General features: G+C 28.6%; 2 protein-coding genes across 3 annotated transcripts; one reads left to right on the plus strand and one right to left on the minus strand.

Moving 5' to 3' along the window:
• Window positions 1–1,022: 1,022 nt before the first annotated feature.
• On the minus strand, window positions 1,023–4,030 carry LOC116403748 (AT-hook motif nuclear-localized protein 1-like). Of its 2 annotated transcripts, XM_031885288.1 has the most exons (6): window positions 3,836–4,030; window positions 3,345–3,681; window positions 2,490–2,557; window positions 2,243–2,374; window positions 1,645–1,806; window positions 1,023–1,540 (listed from the first exon to the last, which is right to left on the minus strand). In XM_031885288.1, exons 2-6 carry the CDS (start codon window positions 3,661–3,663, stop codon window positions 1,304–1,306), a joined length of 918 nt encoding a protein of 305 aa, XP_031741148.1. In that variant the 5' UTR covers window positions 3,664–3,681; window positions 3,836–4,030; the 3' UTR covers window positions 1,023–1,303. The 2 variants fall into 2 exon arrangements, with proteins under 2 accessions (XP_031741148.1, XP_031741147.1); XM_031885287.1 differs by having other exon boundaries at window positions 3,345–4,030.
• A 7,402-nt stretch (window positions 4,031–11,432) lies between these two features.
• LOC116404026 (AT-hook motif nuclear-localized protein 1-like) lies at window positions 11,433–12,136 on the plus strand. Its single transcript, XM_031886173.1, has 2 exons — window positions 11,433–11,516; window positions 11,621–12,136. Exons 1-2 carry the CDS (start codon window positions 11,433–11,435, stop codon window positions 11,855–11,857), a joined length of 321 nt encoding a protein of 106 aa, XP_031742033.1. The 3' UTR covers window positions 11,858–12,136.
• Window positions 12,137–19,007: the final 6,871 nt, after the last annotated feature.

A 19,007-nucleotide genomic window follows, 5' to 3' on the forward strand; every position in this document is an offset into this window, starting at 1 on the left:
TTTTCTTTCCTCTTTCCATGTATGCTCTTGTGCCTTCTCGTGACTATATTTCTATATTTATTTTTAGTTAATATGAAAATTATGCACCTTATTTAAGCTTTGTTTGATAACCTTTTGTTCTTATTTTATCATAACTTTTTGGTGAACTTTTCACCTTCCTTGAAAACACATTTGAATCCTAAGCCATATTTAAAAAAGAAAAAAAGAAAAAAAAGAAATGAAGCAAGTTGTACTCTCTTTAAGCGAGTTCATGTACTCTCTTGTCTTGTGATGTATGCTTATATTCATGTTGTCTTTGTAGGTTCTAATGGAGCCGACAAAGTTCTTGAAATTATCTTCAAAGAAGCTAATTAGGATCATCAAAATACATTGGTTGTTTTTAGAAATGAAGGATTTGACCATGGTTCAAGCAATAAAGAATATTTTCTGATGTGAAGGATTATCGATTGGTTGTTTATGCTTGTACAGAAAATCATGTTATATGTATTATGATGGTATATTTACACTGGCTTTGATTAAGGGCTGTAATTTCATACTTGTAAATTGTTCAAACTTGATTGAAAATGTACGAATATTACAAAGTGTATTATAGCATATATATATATTAAAGTGTCGAACATTTGTGTCTATATGGGTATTATGTACCATTTGTTAAAACAATGACATTTTTGTTATAAAAAAACTTTACGATTGCCCTATATTTGACAGGAAAAAAATGTCGTCAATCCTAAAACAATGACATTTATTTTTAAAAAAACTATCATGATTGATATATCCTTGACATTTAAAAAATGTCATAATAAACGAATTTGTGACATTTTTTTAACTGTTGTTAATATGCAAATGATGACAGTTATTTGTTGTTATAAAATAGTAATTAATGATATTTATTTTCTGTCAAATTATTGCGACAGTTTTCGAAAACTGTCATGGAAGGACTTTCATGACTCCCAATACTATGACTGTAAACAACTGTCACGGATTTTATTCGTGACAGAAAATAACTAAAGAAAAAGGAAGCATAAATCTGAATCCATCAAGTTTAAATTAAAAGGTTGAATCTAGAATTTTGCAATCAAACTATATATTCTACATTACGTAACATAGTTGAAGCCCTAGACAATGATATATCTTTCAATTACTACCTAAAAAGGAGTGTCAAAACTAAAATACTACTTGTAAAAAGAAAAAAAAAATTGTCAATCGTCCATCAACGTAAACAACAAACAATGACACCTACTCAGGATAGAACCTCGACAACGATGTGGTCAGTAATGGTTGAACAATACAACGACAATATATATCAACCACTAGTTAATGATACATTGATATCAGTTGGTTGACTTCTTAAATCTGGAACTACATTAGGTGACCATGTTTCCGCACGAAACGAAGATGTTGTCATAGTTGTCGTCGTCTTGTATGATTTTGGTTCAACACTAGAGATTGGAAATGTAGAAACCGGTAATACAACATCGTGTTTTGGCTTCTTCGGCTTTTGCTCATGTTGGTTACCAGATATAAAGCTTCCTACAACCACCTATCATTTTCGAAAGTAGTAATAAAAGAAGAAATATAAGCTCAAACAACAAAATTTTGTTTCGTAGTTTAAAATTACGGGTAGTGAAAGGAGAAGGCACATACTTGAACTGGACTTGCAGCTACTAACAAACCAGCAACTCCACCACCAACAACTCGTCCGTCTGGGCTTGCTAAGGAGACACTCATTCCACCAATTCTGCTCTTTGTTCCTATACTGTCACTCGGCATGAATGATCCCGACAACGACAATATTTCAAAACGACCCTAAAATTACATAATTATTTTGAAATTGTTAAAATCACTTTGTTAATGTCTAATATCACTCTAAAAAAATGTATTTAGTCACTCAAATTAACTTAAGATCAGCTAAGTGCAATGAATAATACTATTAGGATTAATAATTAAGTGTATAACATCATCTAATAAAAGATTTATAATTATACCACAATCTATGGATGAAAAACTCATACTAGTGATTGACTCCAACAATTGGATCTAAATTACTTTGTTATATATGCAAATTATTTTGCACTCTGCTATATATATTTGCTAATACGACAAAAAATGATTAAAATTACATATTTTAGAGTAATTTTTAAAATGACAAAATTAACGTTTAACTCTCTCATAATCATTTTCAAATATGTTTTATTTCATTTCAGTTATACATGCATAAATGGGAGATTAATAAAGTTATAACCTCATATGTTAAGGTTCCACCGGAGGAGTCGGGTTGACGAAGCGTTACGCTCGAAATCACGCCGTTAGCAGACAGAATGCAGATTGCTCGAGGTCCTTGTTGAGAGAATGAGAGAACCTTCATTGTTACGTCCTAAAATTATCACAAAATAACATCTTATATATATTGTCACATCCTCGTAGAAATGTGTTGACTAATCTAATTAAACATTGAGCTACAAAATTTAGAAAATTCATAACAAAATTACCTCCCCACTGCTTACGGTGATGATATGGGGTGTAAAATTGGCACCAACAGAACAAGGTACCCATTCACCTACAATGAAATGAAAAAATAACTCAACTCAACACTCACTAAAATAATATAAAATCACATATTTAGATTTTATGTTTCAACCCTCATTTTAATAAAGATAAATTATTTTATTTTAAATGGTAAAACTATTTTCAATATGTATAAGCATAAACATAATTATAGATATATATTTGGATGTATTGTATTATATTATTCTGTCTTTTAGATAATCTAGGTCTATCATGATCTAGTAATGATAAAAGGAAGTTTTTTTTTGGTCTATTGAAAATTTACTTAGTTCTACTATCAAGACCTTTTTTTCTTCCAATCAGCATTATGTTTGTGCTTAAACTGGTCTAAACCATATTTCGCAAGCAAATCTACATTCATTAATTTCAATCGTCGTTTAAGCTAATTAATCTTTCATATATGAACTAAGTCGGCTACCATATTCAAAAATAGTTTTATGATCATATTAAGATTTCCAATCACACTGCTAATTGATTACTTGACATCAAGACTTTGAGATTTTTTCATTAACATAAAAGGAATTTAATAAAAACCATAGAAAGCATGGACAACTGTTGTCCCTCAGGTCTCAAGAATATATTAGGTTACTTCAATATGATTAGTAATTTTTCACTATTTATGATAGAGATAAACTTTTCTTAGAAAAAATACTCTGAATTTATATGTAACAGTTATTAGTGATCCTACAAAATAGCTATAGCCTTTTTTCTTCCATCTATATGACTCAAAATCAAAGGTCCACACAAACTCAACACTGTTTAAGTCAAAAGTTTATTACCTAAATTCTCCACTTCATATTTGGTTTTGGTCAAGGAACTCGCCGGCCGCACTTTTCCACGTTTTTCCGCCGAGAAATCAATAACAGCTGCCGGTGCCGGTGCCGACGCCGATATGGGCTTCGGCGACAGTGCCGCCACATTCAACTTCCCGTCCGGCCCATACTTCCTCGGTCTCCCCCTCTTCTTCTTACCTGCCTCCGCTGCAGAACCCGCCGGACCACCCCCTTCCGATGGTGGAGCTGCGGTCTCCGGTCTTGGATTATTTGATCCAGCCACCGCCTCAATCCCATTTCCGGTATCCCCTTGTCCTCCCGTCATAAATATTTGTTTACTTCTCTGTAATTAAAAGAAAACCCAATTTTGTTCTTTCCAATCTCAATTCATCAAAGAATAAGAAGGGAGAAAATTTCGACAAATAAAATAAACAAGCAATTTAAAAAGAGAAGAAATTAGGAGGTTCCATTCCATGGACGGGGGATTTAGATTTGACCTTCAAGTGAAAATACAAACACTGAGTCTGTTCTACTAAGCTCTGGTTTGTGGTTTGATGGCACGGAGAGATCAGAATTTAAGACTAAAAATAGAGATCTTTTTCTTTTTCTTTTTTATTTCTACAATTATATATATAACTTTCTTTTTCTTTACTTGAGCTTGGGAAATCTTTTTTGCTAAAGCTCATTCGGACTCTCCAAATTCAGATTTAAGAAATATAAAATATTTCTTTTTCAGTTTTTAATTAGACTATGTTAATAATGGTTCAACTATGCTTACATATGGTATTTTTTTTTGTCCAATAATCATCACCCTTAAATCTAACTATAATTTCTTAGAGATTATTGCAATAGTTCACACTTTAAAACTATATGATATAATTTAATAAAGAAAAAAACCTAAATGCACACAAGCTTCATCCATTTTTTGTGTCACACAAGTGTTACTCTTCTTTTCTAAAATTATTTACTTTTTCTAAGAGATTTAATTGTGTGATAAGATAGAGGGGAGCATGGTCGTTAAGATTGCACATATTTTCTAAATTCTATTTTGCTTTCTAAACTTCTTAACTTATTCTATTTTGGTCTATGAAGTTTAAAAAACATACATGTTTTAGTTCTTAAACTTTTAATAATGCATATTTTAGTCAATGTCATAAGATTTTGTTAATTCTTTACTGCAACGATGAGGTGACTTATATATTTGAAGAACCATACTATCAAATATGACGACCACTTAAAGAAAATGGCTTAGATGGTAAATTGATGTTTTATGAGAGAACTAAAAGATGTAAATGTCTAAAGGTTATGATTGTTCTCATTTTAGCAAATTTTTTTAGTGTCCCAAGTTTGAGATATTTTGTGATTAAGTGTTTTATTTTATTTTTCTCCCAATTCTTTCTTCTTACTTTTTTTTTTTTGTTGAGGACTTTATCGTGGAAATATTTATTTGCAATTTCATAAAGTTTATTTTAATATTGGAACTTCATTGTACTTATTTTATTTTACCTTGTCATGAATTAACAATCAATATGTCAATTTATTTTGTCTTTTTATTCTACTCGCGATCATTCTTTCATTTGCTTCAAGATTTTAATTTGAAAAAAATAAATAAATAAAGGATGGATAACTGAAAGAGGATGTGAAAATTTTAAGTTGTTTTTAGAAGAAAAAGAACAAATTAGTTTATAATTTTGGTTTAATGTTTTTGATTCAAGTATGTTAATTATATATGTTTTCGGATTAGTACAAAATATTTAGAGAACAAATCAGTAAAAATCTTTGATTTATTTATTAAATTTAGTATATGATGAATACTCCATAACTTATTTATCTAAATATAAAAATCACATCATTATTTCGTTAAAAAGTTAACAAAATTTTAACAACAAAGGACTAAAGTAAGCATTTTACAAAAATTCGAAAACTAAACGTGTTTAATAGTTTAATAAGCAAAGTAAAATTTTAATAGTTGAGATTGATAAACTCTTATACTATTAATAGCCTCTGATTATACAGGCAATCACCACCAAATTAGACTCACACTTAGATTATGTTATAACTGTTAATTTTTTTATTTATGTATGCAAAATACTTTGTAATAATTTTAGTTGCATATATATTATTATTTGTTTAATACTTTGGCTTTGTTTATGGGTCTGAAGAGCAACTATTTTATTCTTTATAATTAATTTACTTATGAAGAAAAACAAGACAAGTTAGTATTATTTTTATAAAAAAAAAATATCTTTGAACATTAAATAAAAAAATAGGGTGAAGATTTAAATAAAGAGAGTAAATATGTGAACTATTTTCAAAATAGCAAACTGTGGTCCATTTAGTTTGAATAATTTACACGAATTTCCATGAAAGGTTGTATTCTTCATCTTTCCATTTTTTCTGTGGTAAGAAAAAGAAAAAACTCTAATTCATTTACATTGTTAGTAAATATGATATTAACAATAACCATAATATAAAATTTATATTTTAGATAGAAATTGTTTTGAATAGCAAACAGTGGATAAACTACTTTTACATATAACAATAATTAAAAAAAAAAAAAAAAAAAAACTTAGATGTGCTATAAAAAATTTGATGATTTAAATTTCTTGTTATATTTAAAAATGCTTTTCTTTTTTCTTTTTGTTTCTTTCTTTGGTTTTTTTCCTAAAGAAAAGCAGGACTGAGGTTTAGATCATCATCTCTACTCTCATCAATAAACTGGAAAAAGGCCTTTAAATATGTTTTAAAAATAATAGTTAATATGAAATTAATTGTCCAACTTTAAATATGTTTTACGTAATTGTAAAGCTTTTGTAATATAAAAAGGCCTTTTTGAGGCACCAAAATATAAAATTAAAAGTTTATGGTAGACGATGTAAAATAAGATTTAAACTTTTAAGAAGAATAAATATAATAAGAGAGAGTGAGAAATGAATTATGTATTGTAATATATTAATAAATATTTCTCGTAAGTGATATAATAGTTTATTTGGAATTAAAAAGTAAATTAAAATAATTTGCGTTTTGGTTGGAATCCGCTGGAGAAGACATAAATATTAAACTACAACTCAAATTTAATAGTGGGTAGACGGTTCTTATTTTATATATATATATATATATATATATATATATATATATATATATATTGATAAAACAATTAAAAAAAGGTAAACTTTTTTATTCTATTTTGAAAGTATATGATAGTAATTATTATGACCAAATATTATATGATACAATTTAGGTGAAAGAAAAGAAAATTATGGGTTTGCCAAGCCTTGAAGGAAATGTCTTCAAAAAGGAAAAGGAAAGGAAAAGCATACCTTAATTTCATTAATATAATAATAATATGAATAAAAATTATTATCATCATTATTATAAAAATAATTTGACAGTTGTACCCTTTGAAAGAGAAAAAGGAGGAAAATAATATACCAAATTCAGCCAAGTATATATAAATAAAAACTCGAAAAACTATTGTAGAAAACAAATAACTATATACATTAAAAAATATTAAGAAAATAAAAATGAACTTGGAAAGTTTCAAGAATTTTGTAAGGTTTCTTTTGAAATTTTATTATATTTATAAACGTACAGAGATTTTCATTTTTAATTTTATAAGACACCTCTTTGTTTCCAAATAAGACAATTAATATTATTTTTCCGTAATTTATTTTTGTAATTGTCACTGGATAGGCCAAATATTGAAAGTTTTGAGATAATATTATTGCTTTACCGGAAAAAGTTTTATTATTATTATTATTATTTATTCTTCTTTTAGTATCACACACGCTAATAGTTTTTTTTTCTTTAAAATAATAAAAGTTATTTTTTATTTTTTAATTTATCCCATAAAAATGATAATTAATGTTGAACGGTGTGAGTTGAACTTTTATAAATAAATATATAAATTTATCACAGTAAATAATATTTTGATTTTTTATGTATGATTTTGTAGAAATTTTACTCAATGTTTTGAATTTACGTAATGTTTTTATTACCTTATAATTAATTTGGTATAGTTTGAATTAATACAATTCATACTATGTTTATATGTTATTTATCTCAACAAAATAATATATCATAATTTAAATTTTTTTAAATAAATAAATACTAATTTAATTTTAAATTTGAATATGATATTAAAATAATCATTTACGATATAACAACAAAAATTGATATATGTGGTTGTCCATTTATTTTAATTATATAAATATAAATAAAGATTAATACATACGTGTTAAAATAAAACTAAAAGAAAAAGATAACAACATAATAACATAATGGTTTGAATGTCTTCTTCATGGAAATTTAGAATGCCTGTCAAACGAACGAGTCCTAGATAATTGAAACTGAAGTTCGAAAACTAAACAGAGTAATTATATATCATTTTTAGAAAACTTTGAATGAGTAGAGTCATTTTACTATATGTTAATATATGACATATTTTGCAATAATAATGTTTTAGGTATGCTAATCATTTGGTTGGATTAAAGTTAAATTTGAGGGGAAAATAGTTTAATTAAAATTAACTATACAGTAAAACAAATTAGATATAATTAAGTTACATTTGAATGAGGTCATTTCTCCACTCGGCCTTTTATGTTGACCTATGATATTTTAACTCGATAAATGTCCCTTTGAAATTCAAGAGTAAGGCGAAATCATCTTTTTTTTTTTTTTTTTGAAAGAATAAAAAATTAAGAACAAAAAGAAAATTGTGCAAAAGTATTTGGAATCAGATGCTAAGGTAATTTTTTTAAAAAAAAGGAAAATGATCTATTTATTCAAACATATAAAATAATTATATTGTATATTGACGTATACTTAATGTTTTAATTATTATTTTTTTAACCCACTTGTTTTCTCCACCATCCCTTCAAATATAAAATTTTATAATCTTAAGATAAACAAATAAATGGAAATATATATTATATATAAAGATTTAAATACAATCATTGACCAAGTAATTGCATAAAATATTCAGAAAGCATCTTGTTTCAAAAATAAAAATTTAGTATTGTAGTCCAAAAAAGGTTTTTTTTTTAAGAAAAAAGAAAGAGAAAATAGAGTGTAGATAAGAACCAACAAATTCTTTATTATTATTTGAAAAAATTAATAGGAAACGCATATGGGTGGGAACTTCAATGCACATTTGCACCCATTTCTTTCCCCTTTTTATTTGTTTTTTCCCAATTAATAATGGCCTGCATTATTATATGCATTTAACTTTTCCTCTTCTTAACCTAATTTCTTAGGAATAATATATAACAATCTAATATTTATACTGTTATTTTTCTTTAAATAAAACTATACAATATTTAATCTTTTTAAAACTATAAAATTATTATTTCAGGTACACGACGGTAGAAAAATATTTTTCATAAAATCATTTATATCAATTTTCTTTTTCTTTTTTCACATGAGGGGTCTTTTAAAAAATGGAACAAGCCAGTTAAATATTTACATCGTATAAAACAATTTCGAAAATAGAAAAAACTTATAGGTCCCTTATAAAAAATTTCAAAAATGTTTCATGATTACATTTGAGAAATGATCATTTAGATTTAGCTATTCTTGTCATTTTTAAAGATTTTTTTGGTACGCGGTCGTTTAGATTTGATATACGATCATTTAATTTAATAGTTTAAATTTGGTCGTTCAAAAATGTTTCATGATTACATTTGAGAAATGATCGTTTAGATTTAGCTATTCTTGTCATTTTTAAAGATTTTTTTGGTACGCGCGTCGTTTAGATTTGATAGTTTAAATTAGAATAGTCAAATTTTGACGATTTTTTTAAAAGATTTTTTTGGTACACGATCGTTTATATTTGGCACACGATTGTTTAGATTTGATCGTTTAAATTAGGATAGTCTAATCTCAACAATTTTTTTCAAGATTTTTTGTTACACGATTGTTTAGATCACGATCGTTTAAATTTGACTATTTTTTTACACGGTCATTTGCATTTGGTAATTCAATATTCCAACGATTTTTTTTTTATGATATTTTATATTTGACACACGAATTTGAACCAAATAACCGTTTGAAAAAAGTATATAAAAAAATCACTAAAGAAAGAAAAAGATGAAAAATAAAAGAAAAAAAAGTTAGAGAATGAGAGAAAAAGACAGTGGAAAGAAAAGAAAATGCATACGAAAGAATATGAATATGAAAATGAAGGGGAAATAGAAATATTTAAAAAATTGCAAAAAAAGAGAAAAGGAAAATGAAAAGAAAAAATATTGCACATGATGATGAGGAAGAGCAATCCTACAATTTTTTTTAAATATGGTAAATTCCACGTGCTTTTTCAATTGACATTGGTCCAAAATATTTTTTCTGTTTGTTCAATTTATGAAAGTTAACATTTATAAAAACTATTTAATATGATATTCAAAACTGTTCCAAAAACTATTATGTAGTTTCAAATATTTTTTAAATAATTTATTTGAGTTTGAATGCGTATATTTGATCTCTAAATTTTCAACATATTCTTTTTTAGTTGAGAATATGAAAAATATATGTAGAGTACTTGAATTTTCACTACAATCAAATTGTACTTCAATGTTATTTTAGAACTTACATTATACAGGTACATATCGGTTGTCGATCGACATCTATGAATGTGTTATTAAAGACTTTTAATGTTGATTTTTCTTTGATGTCAGTTTAGAACTGATATAGCAGAGGTACAATGTCGGTTCTTAACCTAAATCTGAGCTAGACAACAAAAGGAAATGCCTGGAGCACAAGTAAATCTGAAAGATGTACGAACAATGGAGATCATGCAAATGACACGAGCTATGAGCTACGATGTTGTGCAATAGATCTACAATGGTGGAAGCGGTACAGATCTACGGATGAAAGGTGAAGGTGGTACAAATCTACGATGGTGGAACATATTTTTACAACGGTGGGTGGTTTGGTATGGAACGGTGGTGGAACACATGTCAAATAAGTGGCTAAATGGTAGATGTGAAATCGGGTTCGGTTGGAAGACATTCTGAACCCAACTCATATTTTTGAGTTAGATAACCCGAATAACCCAAATTTAGTTTCTAACCCATCCCATCCCAACCCGTAAAATATGGGTTGGGTTTAGGGTTGCATATATATATAAATATTTTTTTCGTCTCTAGTTTCTAATGGTTATAAAAGTTCAAAATTGTTACATTTAAATTTCAAACATACATACTTCTAAATTTCATACAATAAATTCAAAGTTTATATACATAATTTGTTTTTTTATTAAATAACACACACACACACACACACACACACACACACATATATATATATATATATATATATATATATATATATATATATATATATATATATATAATATTAATTTGGGTTGGGTTGAACCGAATTTTTCAATCCTCCAACCCGAGACCCAAACCAACCCTTATAATATGAGTTGGATAGTCCGAGTCATTTGGGTTTAACCCATATTCTTACACCCCTACTAAATGGTATAAAATGAGCCGAACGATGGTGGCACGTGAGCTACACAGTGGAACTGTGAAAGAAATGAATGGTCGCACGATATTGGTGCAATGGTGGCGTGATGAGCTACGACATATGGTGGTGGTGAGGTGATTGGACGATGGGTGTTTGGGGGAGAGTAAGTGAGTGAGAAGAGAGGGTTTGGGAAAAGTAAATTAAGTGAGAAAAATATTTGGATATCCATCTTCAGTCTTTCCAATCGACATTAAATGACATATATGTTCAGTTTTTGGAGCGGACATCATAGGCCAAATTTCTTGAAGTGTTTTAAAATATAATTTTTTAGTTCATAAATTTGTAAGAACAGAAATTCTTCAAGTAGTTTTCTATTACTTTAAATAATTATATGAACATTTTAAATTTAAATAGTTATGTAAACAAACTATTTCCTCTAGCTCTTCATATTTGAACCGAAAATACATGATCGAGAGGAAGAGTCCTCCATTCCCAAGATATATGAATAACTAAAGGTACTTTCTTTAGAATAGATTTTGTAGATAATCTTTCTTTACAATTATGTCTTAATTGCGTTCTAATTTCAAATTCCAAACATGTTTTTGCATGAGTTTTTGTTGTTTTTGCATGAGTGTCTCCTTAGCAAGCCCAGACGGACGAGTTGTTGGTGGTGGAGTTGCTGGTTTGTTAGTAGCTGCAAGTCCAGTTCAAGTATGTGCCTTCTCCTTTCACTACCCGTAATTTTAAACTACGAAACAAAATTTTGTTGTTTGAGCTTATATTTCTTCTTTTATTACTACTTTCGAAAATGATAGGTGGTTGTAGGAAGCTTTATATCTGGTAACCAACATGAGCAAAAGCCGAAGAAGCCAAAACACGATGTTGTATTACCGGTTTCTACATTTCCAATCTCTAGTGTTGAACCAAAATCATACAAGACGACGACAACTATGACAACATCTTCGTTTCGTGCGGAAACATGGTCACCTAATGTAGTTCCAGATTTAAGAAGTCAACCAACTGATATCAATGTATCATTAACTAGTGGTTGATATATATTGTCGTTGTATTGTTCAACCATTACTGACCACATCGTTGTCGAGGTTCTATCCTGAGTAGGTGTCATTGTTTGTTGTTTACGTTGATGGACGATTGACAATTTTTTTTTTCTTTTTACAAGTAGTATTTTAGTTTTGACACTCCTTTTTAGGTAGTAATTGAAAGATATATCATTGTCTAGGGCTTCAACTATGTTACGTAATGTAGAATATATAGTTTGATTGCAAAATTCTAGATTCAACCTTTTAATTTAAACTTGATGGATTCAGATTTATGCTTCCTTTTTCTTTAGTTATTTTCTGTCACGAATAAAATCCGTGACAGTTGTTTACAGTCATAGTATTGGGAGTCATGAAAGTCCTTCCATGACAGTTTTCGAAAACTGTCGCAATAATTTGACAGAAAATAAATATCATTAATTACTATTTTATAACAACAAATAACTGTCATCATTTGCATATTAACAACAGTTAAAAAAATGTCACAAATTCGTTTATTATGACATTTTTTAAATGTCAAGGATATATCAATCATGATAGTTTTTTTAAAAATAAATGTCATTGTTTTAGGATTGACGACATTTTTTTCCTGTCAAATATAGGGCAATCGTAAAGTTTTTTTATAACAAAAATGTCATTGTTTTAACAAATGGTACATAATACCCATATAGACACAAATGTTCGACACTTTAATATATATATATGCTATAATACACTTTGTAATATTCGTACATTTTCAATCAAGTTTGAACAATTTACAAGTATGAAATTACAGCCCTTAATCAAAGCCAGTGTAAATATACCATCATAATACATATAACATGATTTTCTGTACAAGCATAAACAACCAATCGATAATCCTTCACATCAGAAAATATTCTTTATTGCTTGAACCATGGTCAAATCCTTCATTTCTAAAAACAACCAATGTATTTTGATGATCCTAATTAGCTTCTTTGAAGATAATTTCAAGAACTTTGTCGGCTCCATTAGAACCTACAAAGACAACATGAATATAAGCATACATCACAAGACAAGAGAGTACATGAACTCGCTTAAAGAGAGTACAACTTGCTTCATTTCTTTTTTTTCTTTTTTTCTTTTTTAAATATGGCTTAGGATTCAAATGTGTTTTCAAGGAAGGTGAAAAGTTCACCAAAAAGTTATGATAAAATAAGAACAAAAGGTTATCAAACAAAGCTTAAATAAGGTGCATAATTTTCATATTAACTAAAAATAAATATAGAAATATAGTCACGAGAAGGCACAAGAGCATACATGGAAAGAGGAAAGAAAACATAGAAGAGTGTACATGGGAAGAGGAAAGAAAACATAGAAGCTACCCCAGATTTTCAGAATCGAAAAAAATCATGGGGGAAGGGGAAGGGGAAGGGGAGAAGAAGGTTGCTTAAGCATACAAAAATTGCATAAGAACTGTCCTAACTGTCACCTAGTCATTCCACAAACGATCATCTCACAAAACTTCCTACCAAACAATCCACAAGTGAAGAATGGTGAAAAACTACAATAATGAATGGTAGCAAACAAACATATATCAACTAAACTAACAATAGGCCAAGAGAACTCTAAACGAAAGAAATGAAGATTTCACAATTAACTTTGACTTAGCTGAATGTCAAGCCAAGAAGATTATAGCCAAGATTCTTAATTAGTAAGGATTTACATCAAATCATCATTATAGAGTTCCTTGAATAAGTGGAGGAATGAGTTAAAAGCATTGATAAAATTTGTTGGATTAAGGAAGACTTTTTAGCAACAATATGCATTTTTTTGTCTTTTGGTATGTGGTAAATTGTTTTTTGGGATTGTTTTAATTAATGTTTCTCTTGTAGAACAATGTACTACATCGTTTCAAATGTAGACAATTGTTTATGTTGAAAAGTTTTCATAGTACTATTGTAATATTGCCTCTATATGATGTTTGTTATAAAAGAACTACGGTTATATTATAAGCTTTGACACTAAACTTGGAGATTTGTGACTTTCGAGTTGATTTTTTTCTCTTGGTCCTTCAACGGAAAGATTAAAAAGAACGAAAAAATGAATTTTAACATTCTCTGGATCCAAAATAATAATATACTGGTATTTACTAGTAACAACACAATGGAGACCATTGATCAATATAGACTAACCCGAAATTTAATTCTTCAATAAAACAACAAATAGTGGTATTTGCTAATAACAAAAACATAATGAATTCCTCCCCTTGCCCATAGAAATTTTATCTTAGAGAAAGTTTAATCCAAATAAATACTTGTTTGAATATTATTGGTAGAACTGAAACGTAGAATTCAGCAACAAACTAAACAGGTTAATGAGCAAAAAAAGCAAAAATCTGGGAATTAACATGATCCAACCATCTGCATCTAAAAAAACTACCAAAATCCTATATGAAAAATTCAACAGAAAAGATACACCTCCAACTAAAATGTTGTATGATTCTCTATTCAACTAAAAATTATCAAGTGAAGCATATCCAACCTATAAATTCACGAAAACAACACAACAGTTAAATCATAAAACCCAAAGAAGACATAAATTACTACAAAAAAAAAAAAAAATGGAAGAACACAAGTAGTATCTATAATCATTCACACACAAATAAACATCCCAAGCAGAAAAAGGAAAAAGGAAGAATGCAAAAAGTGTACATTCTAATAATTCAAATTACTAATAAAACTTATAGACATCAACTTTTCTTATACTCACTGATCAAATTAGTAGAGCAACACCAACAGTTAAAAGTCTACGTTTTACTTGGGATTAGAAAGATACTAAAAAAAACATCCATACAGTATATAATAGATCAAACAGGTAACGATTATAATATATAGATCAAATTCAACATAAGATTGAATTGCAGAAACTTGCTCAACATATATAGAAGGTGGAAAATTAATTCAGGTAAATGTTACACATTGTGTAGTCTTAGAGCCATGACCAAGAACACCACATAAGTTGGAACCATAAGAACACCGCATAAGAAGCGTATGATATCTTGCCGTTGCAATCTGCATCTGGTATAAAATAAATAGAAAAAACTTATTCTAACAGTAAAAGATTTGATCGCTTAATCCTTTCCGCGCATATATTCAAAGGCCAATTTCTATAGTAGTTTTAGTCGAAATTTTACTTCCTATACTAGAATTAAAAACGGGTCTCACAGGAGTAGCCTTTACAGGAGTAGTCTTGGTTCAATGTGTGATGGACATAAATCAAACATTCTAAATTCCACGTTTGATTCAAAATATTTTTCATAAGTCTAAAGTTGTACCTATGTACTTATGATCAGTTTACTTATTTAATGTGGAACTTTGGTCGCATTCCCAACGATCCTCCCCTTGAACAAAGTTCCAACTGAACCTCCCCTAAAGTAGACATTGATCCATTTAACTCTTATCTAGGCTAACTCCTCTCTAGAGCATACTACCTATTCAGTAAAGTTCAACCATGGATACTACCATGACTATTTTTAAGGTTCCACTACACCTTTGTTCGACCTGAGAAGAAAATCAACAAGGCTATACCAAAGATGACATGACTCTAATACCACTTTTAGGGATAACTTGGGATATAAGTCCTCTTGCCTTGTGAAATATTGCATAATCGATAGTTGGGACAATATTTTAAACTTCCATAAGATCCTATGAGCTTCATAAATAATGAATTTGCATATTTTCATACTATAACCAAACTTGATTAAAAGTAATAGCAATACTTCAACTACATGCAAATTAATTACCAAATTATGCAACAATTGATGAATGTAGTTCATGCATAACTTTAATTTGTCAACTATGACATACATGAAATATTGTTTCTACTCATACTAACATGCTAATAGACATGTTCAAGTACATCACAATAGCATCTCAATATTCACAAACTGGTTTAAATATATAAATCTATATGCAACACTATTACGAGTATAATCAATAAATATAGTCAAAGATTTTCAATCATACTAAAGATTTCTTGAACACAAAATATGCTACCTCAGTTAGACAACCCCACACTTGTAAATATTTAGATACATAACATATTCAAATTAAGTTCAACAATATTATTTTGTTGAGGGGAAAGAATTTTATGAACAAATCCATTTTGTTCACAAAACTCTATTATAAGGTATGTATGATCACCATGTTTAATTGAATTCTTACTTCTAGTTTTATGCACGATTCATGTCATAAATTATTTCCATCCAAGAATGCATATACTAATTCAAATAACTTTCGTTACTATAACATAAATTTGTCAAACTATAAAAAATATTATATTATGTGCTCATCAAATATATATTTGGAATATCACCCTTACATATAGTATAGAAATAAACTAGCTAAATTCTTAGACCATACTTACAAATTAAATTTGTGGAGCACAAACCTATGTAAAACTTCATTCAAACTTAACCAATTACACCTTTGTTCAGCCCTTGGGATGCAAGTCCAAATTCCATGACCTGTGTTACATAATTTTAAACTACCAAACAACCCAAATCAACCCTCAAAAACTTAAGTTAATTGTTAATAAGTTATAAAATATTTAGTTAACATCCCTTTTCTTTTGGCTTGAAAACAGAACATGCTATGCAACAAGACCTTCAAGTAGAGTATCAACAAGTCTTCTCGAGGGTTTCAATCTCAAATAAACAAAGTTCTGATGAAGAAGTAATTCAGCAATTCAGTCCAAGTTTAGTTTCAATTATAACGTCTTAAAAACCAAATATTCAAAGCAGAACTCCTAGGGGAAAACTGTTAAGAGATGCAAAAATGGAAAAGGTGAAAACCTAACGGCGAGAGTCAAATCTAATTCAACAACACTCTTTTAAGCAAGTTTTGATTCCAATCAATCCCAATAACTTCAACTTGATACTCGATGTGTATATGATTTTCACTCGTGCATCGGGTACTTCAATTCTAAAAAATAACTCAAAATTTCTATCGTGCACAAGAAACAAAAGATGGGACTTCGACACGAATGCGAAAAAGAAAAAAACGAAGATCAAATCACAATTTAAAATGATCATAATCAAGAGTGGACCACCTGGAAGAATTCATAATATAAGTCGTGATGAAACTAAAATCAACATTTCGATTATTTCACTTTCATTCGCTATGCATTCTCCAACATTTCAATTAAAACAGTGTTTATAACAGTTTAGGACAATGTTTTTACTATAATACAAATCAATGATTGGGAACAATGTTTAGTTTTCACTAAAATGCAATTGTGATGAACTTGCTTGACTCATTCCATTGATGTATGTAAATATTTATACGGAATACAATGAGATAAATATAGTAAAGTATAATGAAAGATAATTAACAATAATGGGCTAAATTAAAGGAGGAGATATGAGATCTTGATTTATTTTCTGACATCCCCTCAAACGAATGACTCAGATTGAGTCAGTAGATCGATAGTAGTAGTGGCGAATAAAGAACGATATTCTGCTTTGAGAGGAACACAAAGATGACAAAGAAACTGTTGAATCTAGTAAAGATTGACAGTAGTAGTGGCAAGAGAACAATATTCTGCTTCTGTGGAAGAACGAAAGAGTGTAGGTTGCTTTTTAAAAGATCAAGAGATTGGATTAGAGCCGCGAAGAAGGCAACGAATCCTGAGATGGAACGTCGATCAGAACTATCACCTACCAAATCAGAGTCACAAAAGGTTTGGAGAGAGAACGAACCTTTGCAAAAATGGATTCCAAGGGTTGGAGTACCACATAAATACCAGAGGATGGGTTTAACTGTCCAAAAGTGAATGGTGATTGGTTTGTGAATGAATTGATTTGACACGATTTACAAAAAAGGCAATATATGTGCGAGTAAATGTAAGATATTGCAAGGAACCAACTAATTTGCGGTATAGGGATGGGTCATTAAAAGGGAGTGCAGTGGTGTAGAGGTCAAGAGAAGTAGACATTAGTGTAACACAAGATTTTGCAGAGGTCATTTCGAATGTGTGAAGACCATTGAGATATTTGGCTTGATTGACAAATATGCCATTATAGAAGGAATATACTTTGAGACCAAGAAAATACTTTAAAGGACCAAGATCAGATATTTTGAATTCAAGGGCCAATTGAGTTTTTAGAAGAGAAGTATAGGAAGAGTCTAGGCCAGTGACAATGATATCATCGACGTACAGGAGTAAGTAAGTGAGAGAGATCCGACTGATCAAATGAATAAAGATGGATCAGCAGTAGAAGCAACAAAACCCAAGGTAAATAAATAAGAGGTAAAACGTTCTTGTAGCCACCTATTTTTATCCTACCAATAATTTTCTCTAAAAAATAATATTAGTAATAATGGCTAAACTTTTATTTATTTATTTTTGGAAAAAAAGTAAAAAAATTAGTAATAACATATATTATTGATATCTCATTTTCATTATTTTAGGAAATAAAAACAAATCAATTTATTTTAAATAAAATATTTTAATATCACATTTATTTTATTTGTACTATTTGAGGAAAAAAATAAATGAATTTGTTTTAAATAAAATATTCTAATATCAATTTTACTTATTTTATATCATTTTAGGAAAAAAAGAAAACTAATTTTCAACAAAAAAAAAATCTTTTAATATCCATTTAATTTATTTATTAATTTTACAAAATCTCAAAAAATCTCATTTAATTTAGTTTTATTTATTTTAGGAAAATGAAATTTACCTTATTAATATAATATAAAATTTTGATTATTTTTTTTAATTTATGGTACGCCACGGGTCTATAAATAGGGGCCTTTGTCATTTGAAAAAGGGGAGAGTTTTTTAAACAAAAAAAATCTTTGGAGGAGAAATTTTTTTTACAAAAAGTCTCTAAAGAAAACGTTAGAAATTTTTTTTTAAAGAATCTCTGCCATTTGGAAGATAAACTTGTGCAAAATGTAGTTTATTTTATTTCATAACATTAGTATCTTCATCTTTTTATGATTTTTGTTTTTGTTTTGTATGTTTTTTACTTCTCTTTAGCAAATCAAATTTAGTTAAAATAGACTTTGTGAGAGATTGTATGTGTTAGAGATTTACTCTCTCAAGATCCACACTTCAGCCACGAGTAATTTTATTTGGGATTTGGTTTTTTTCGTTCTTTAAAGATAGAGATAAA

Source organism: Cucumis sativus, chromosome 5 (assembly GCF_000004075.3).
Source record: "Cucumis sativus cultivar 9930 chromosome 5, Cucumber_9930_V3, whole genome shotgun sequence".
In the NCBI taxonomy this organism is placed as follows: domain Eukaryota; kingdom Viridiplantae; phylum Streptophyta; class Magnoliopsida; order Cucurbitales; family Cucurbitaceae; genus Cucumis; species Cucumis sativus.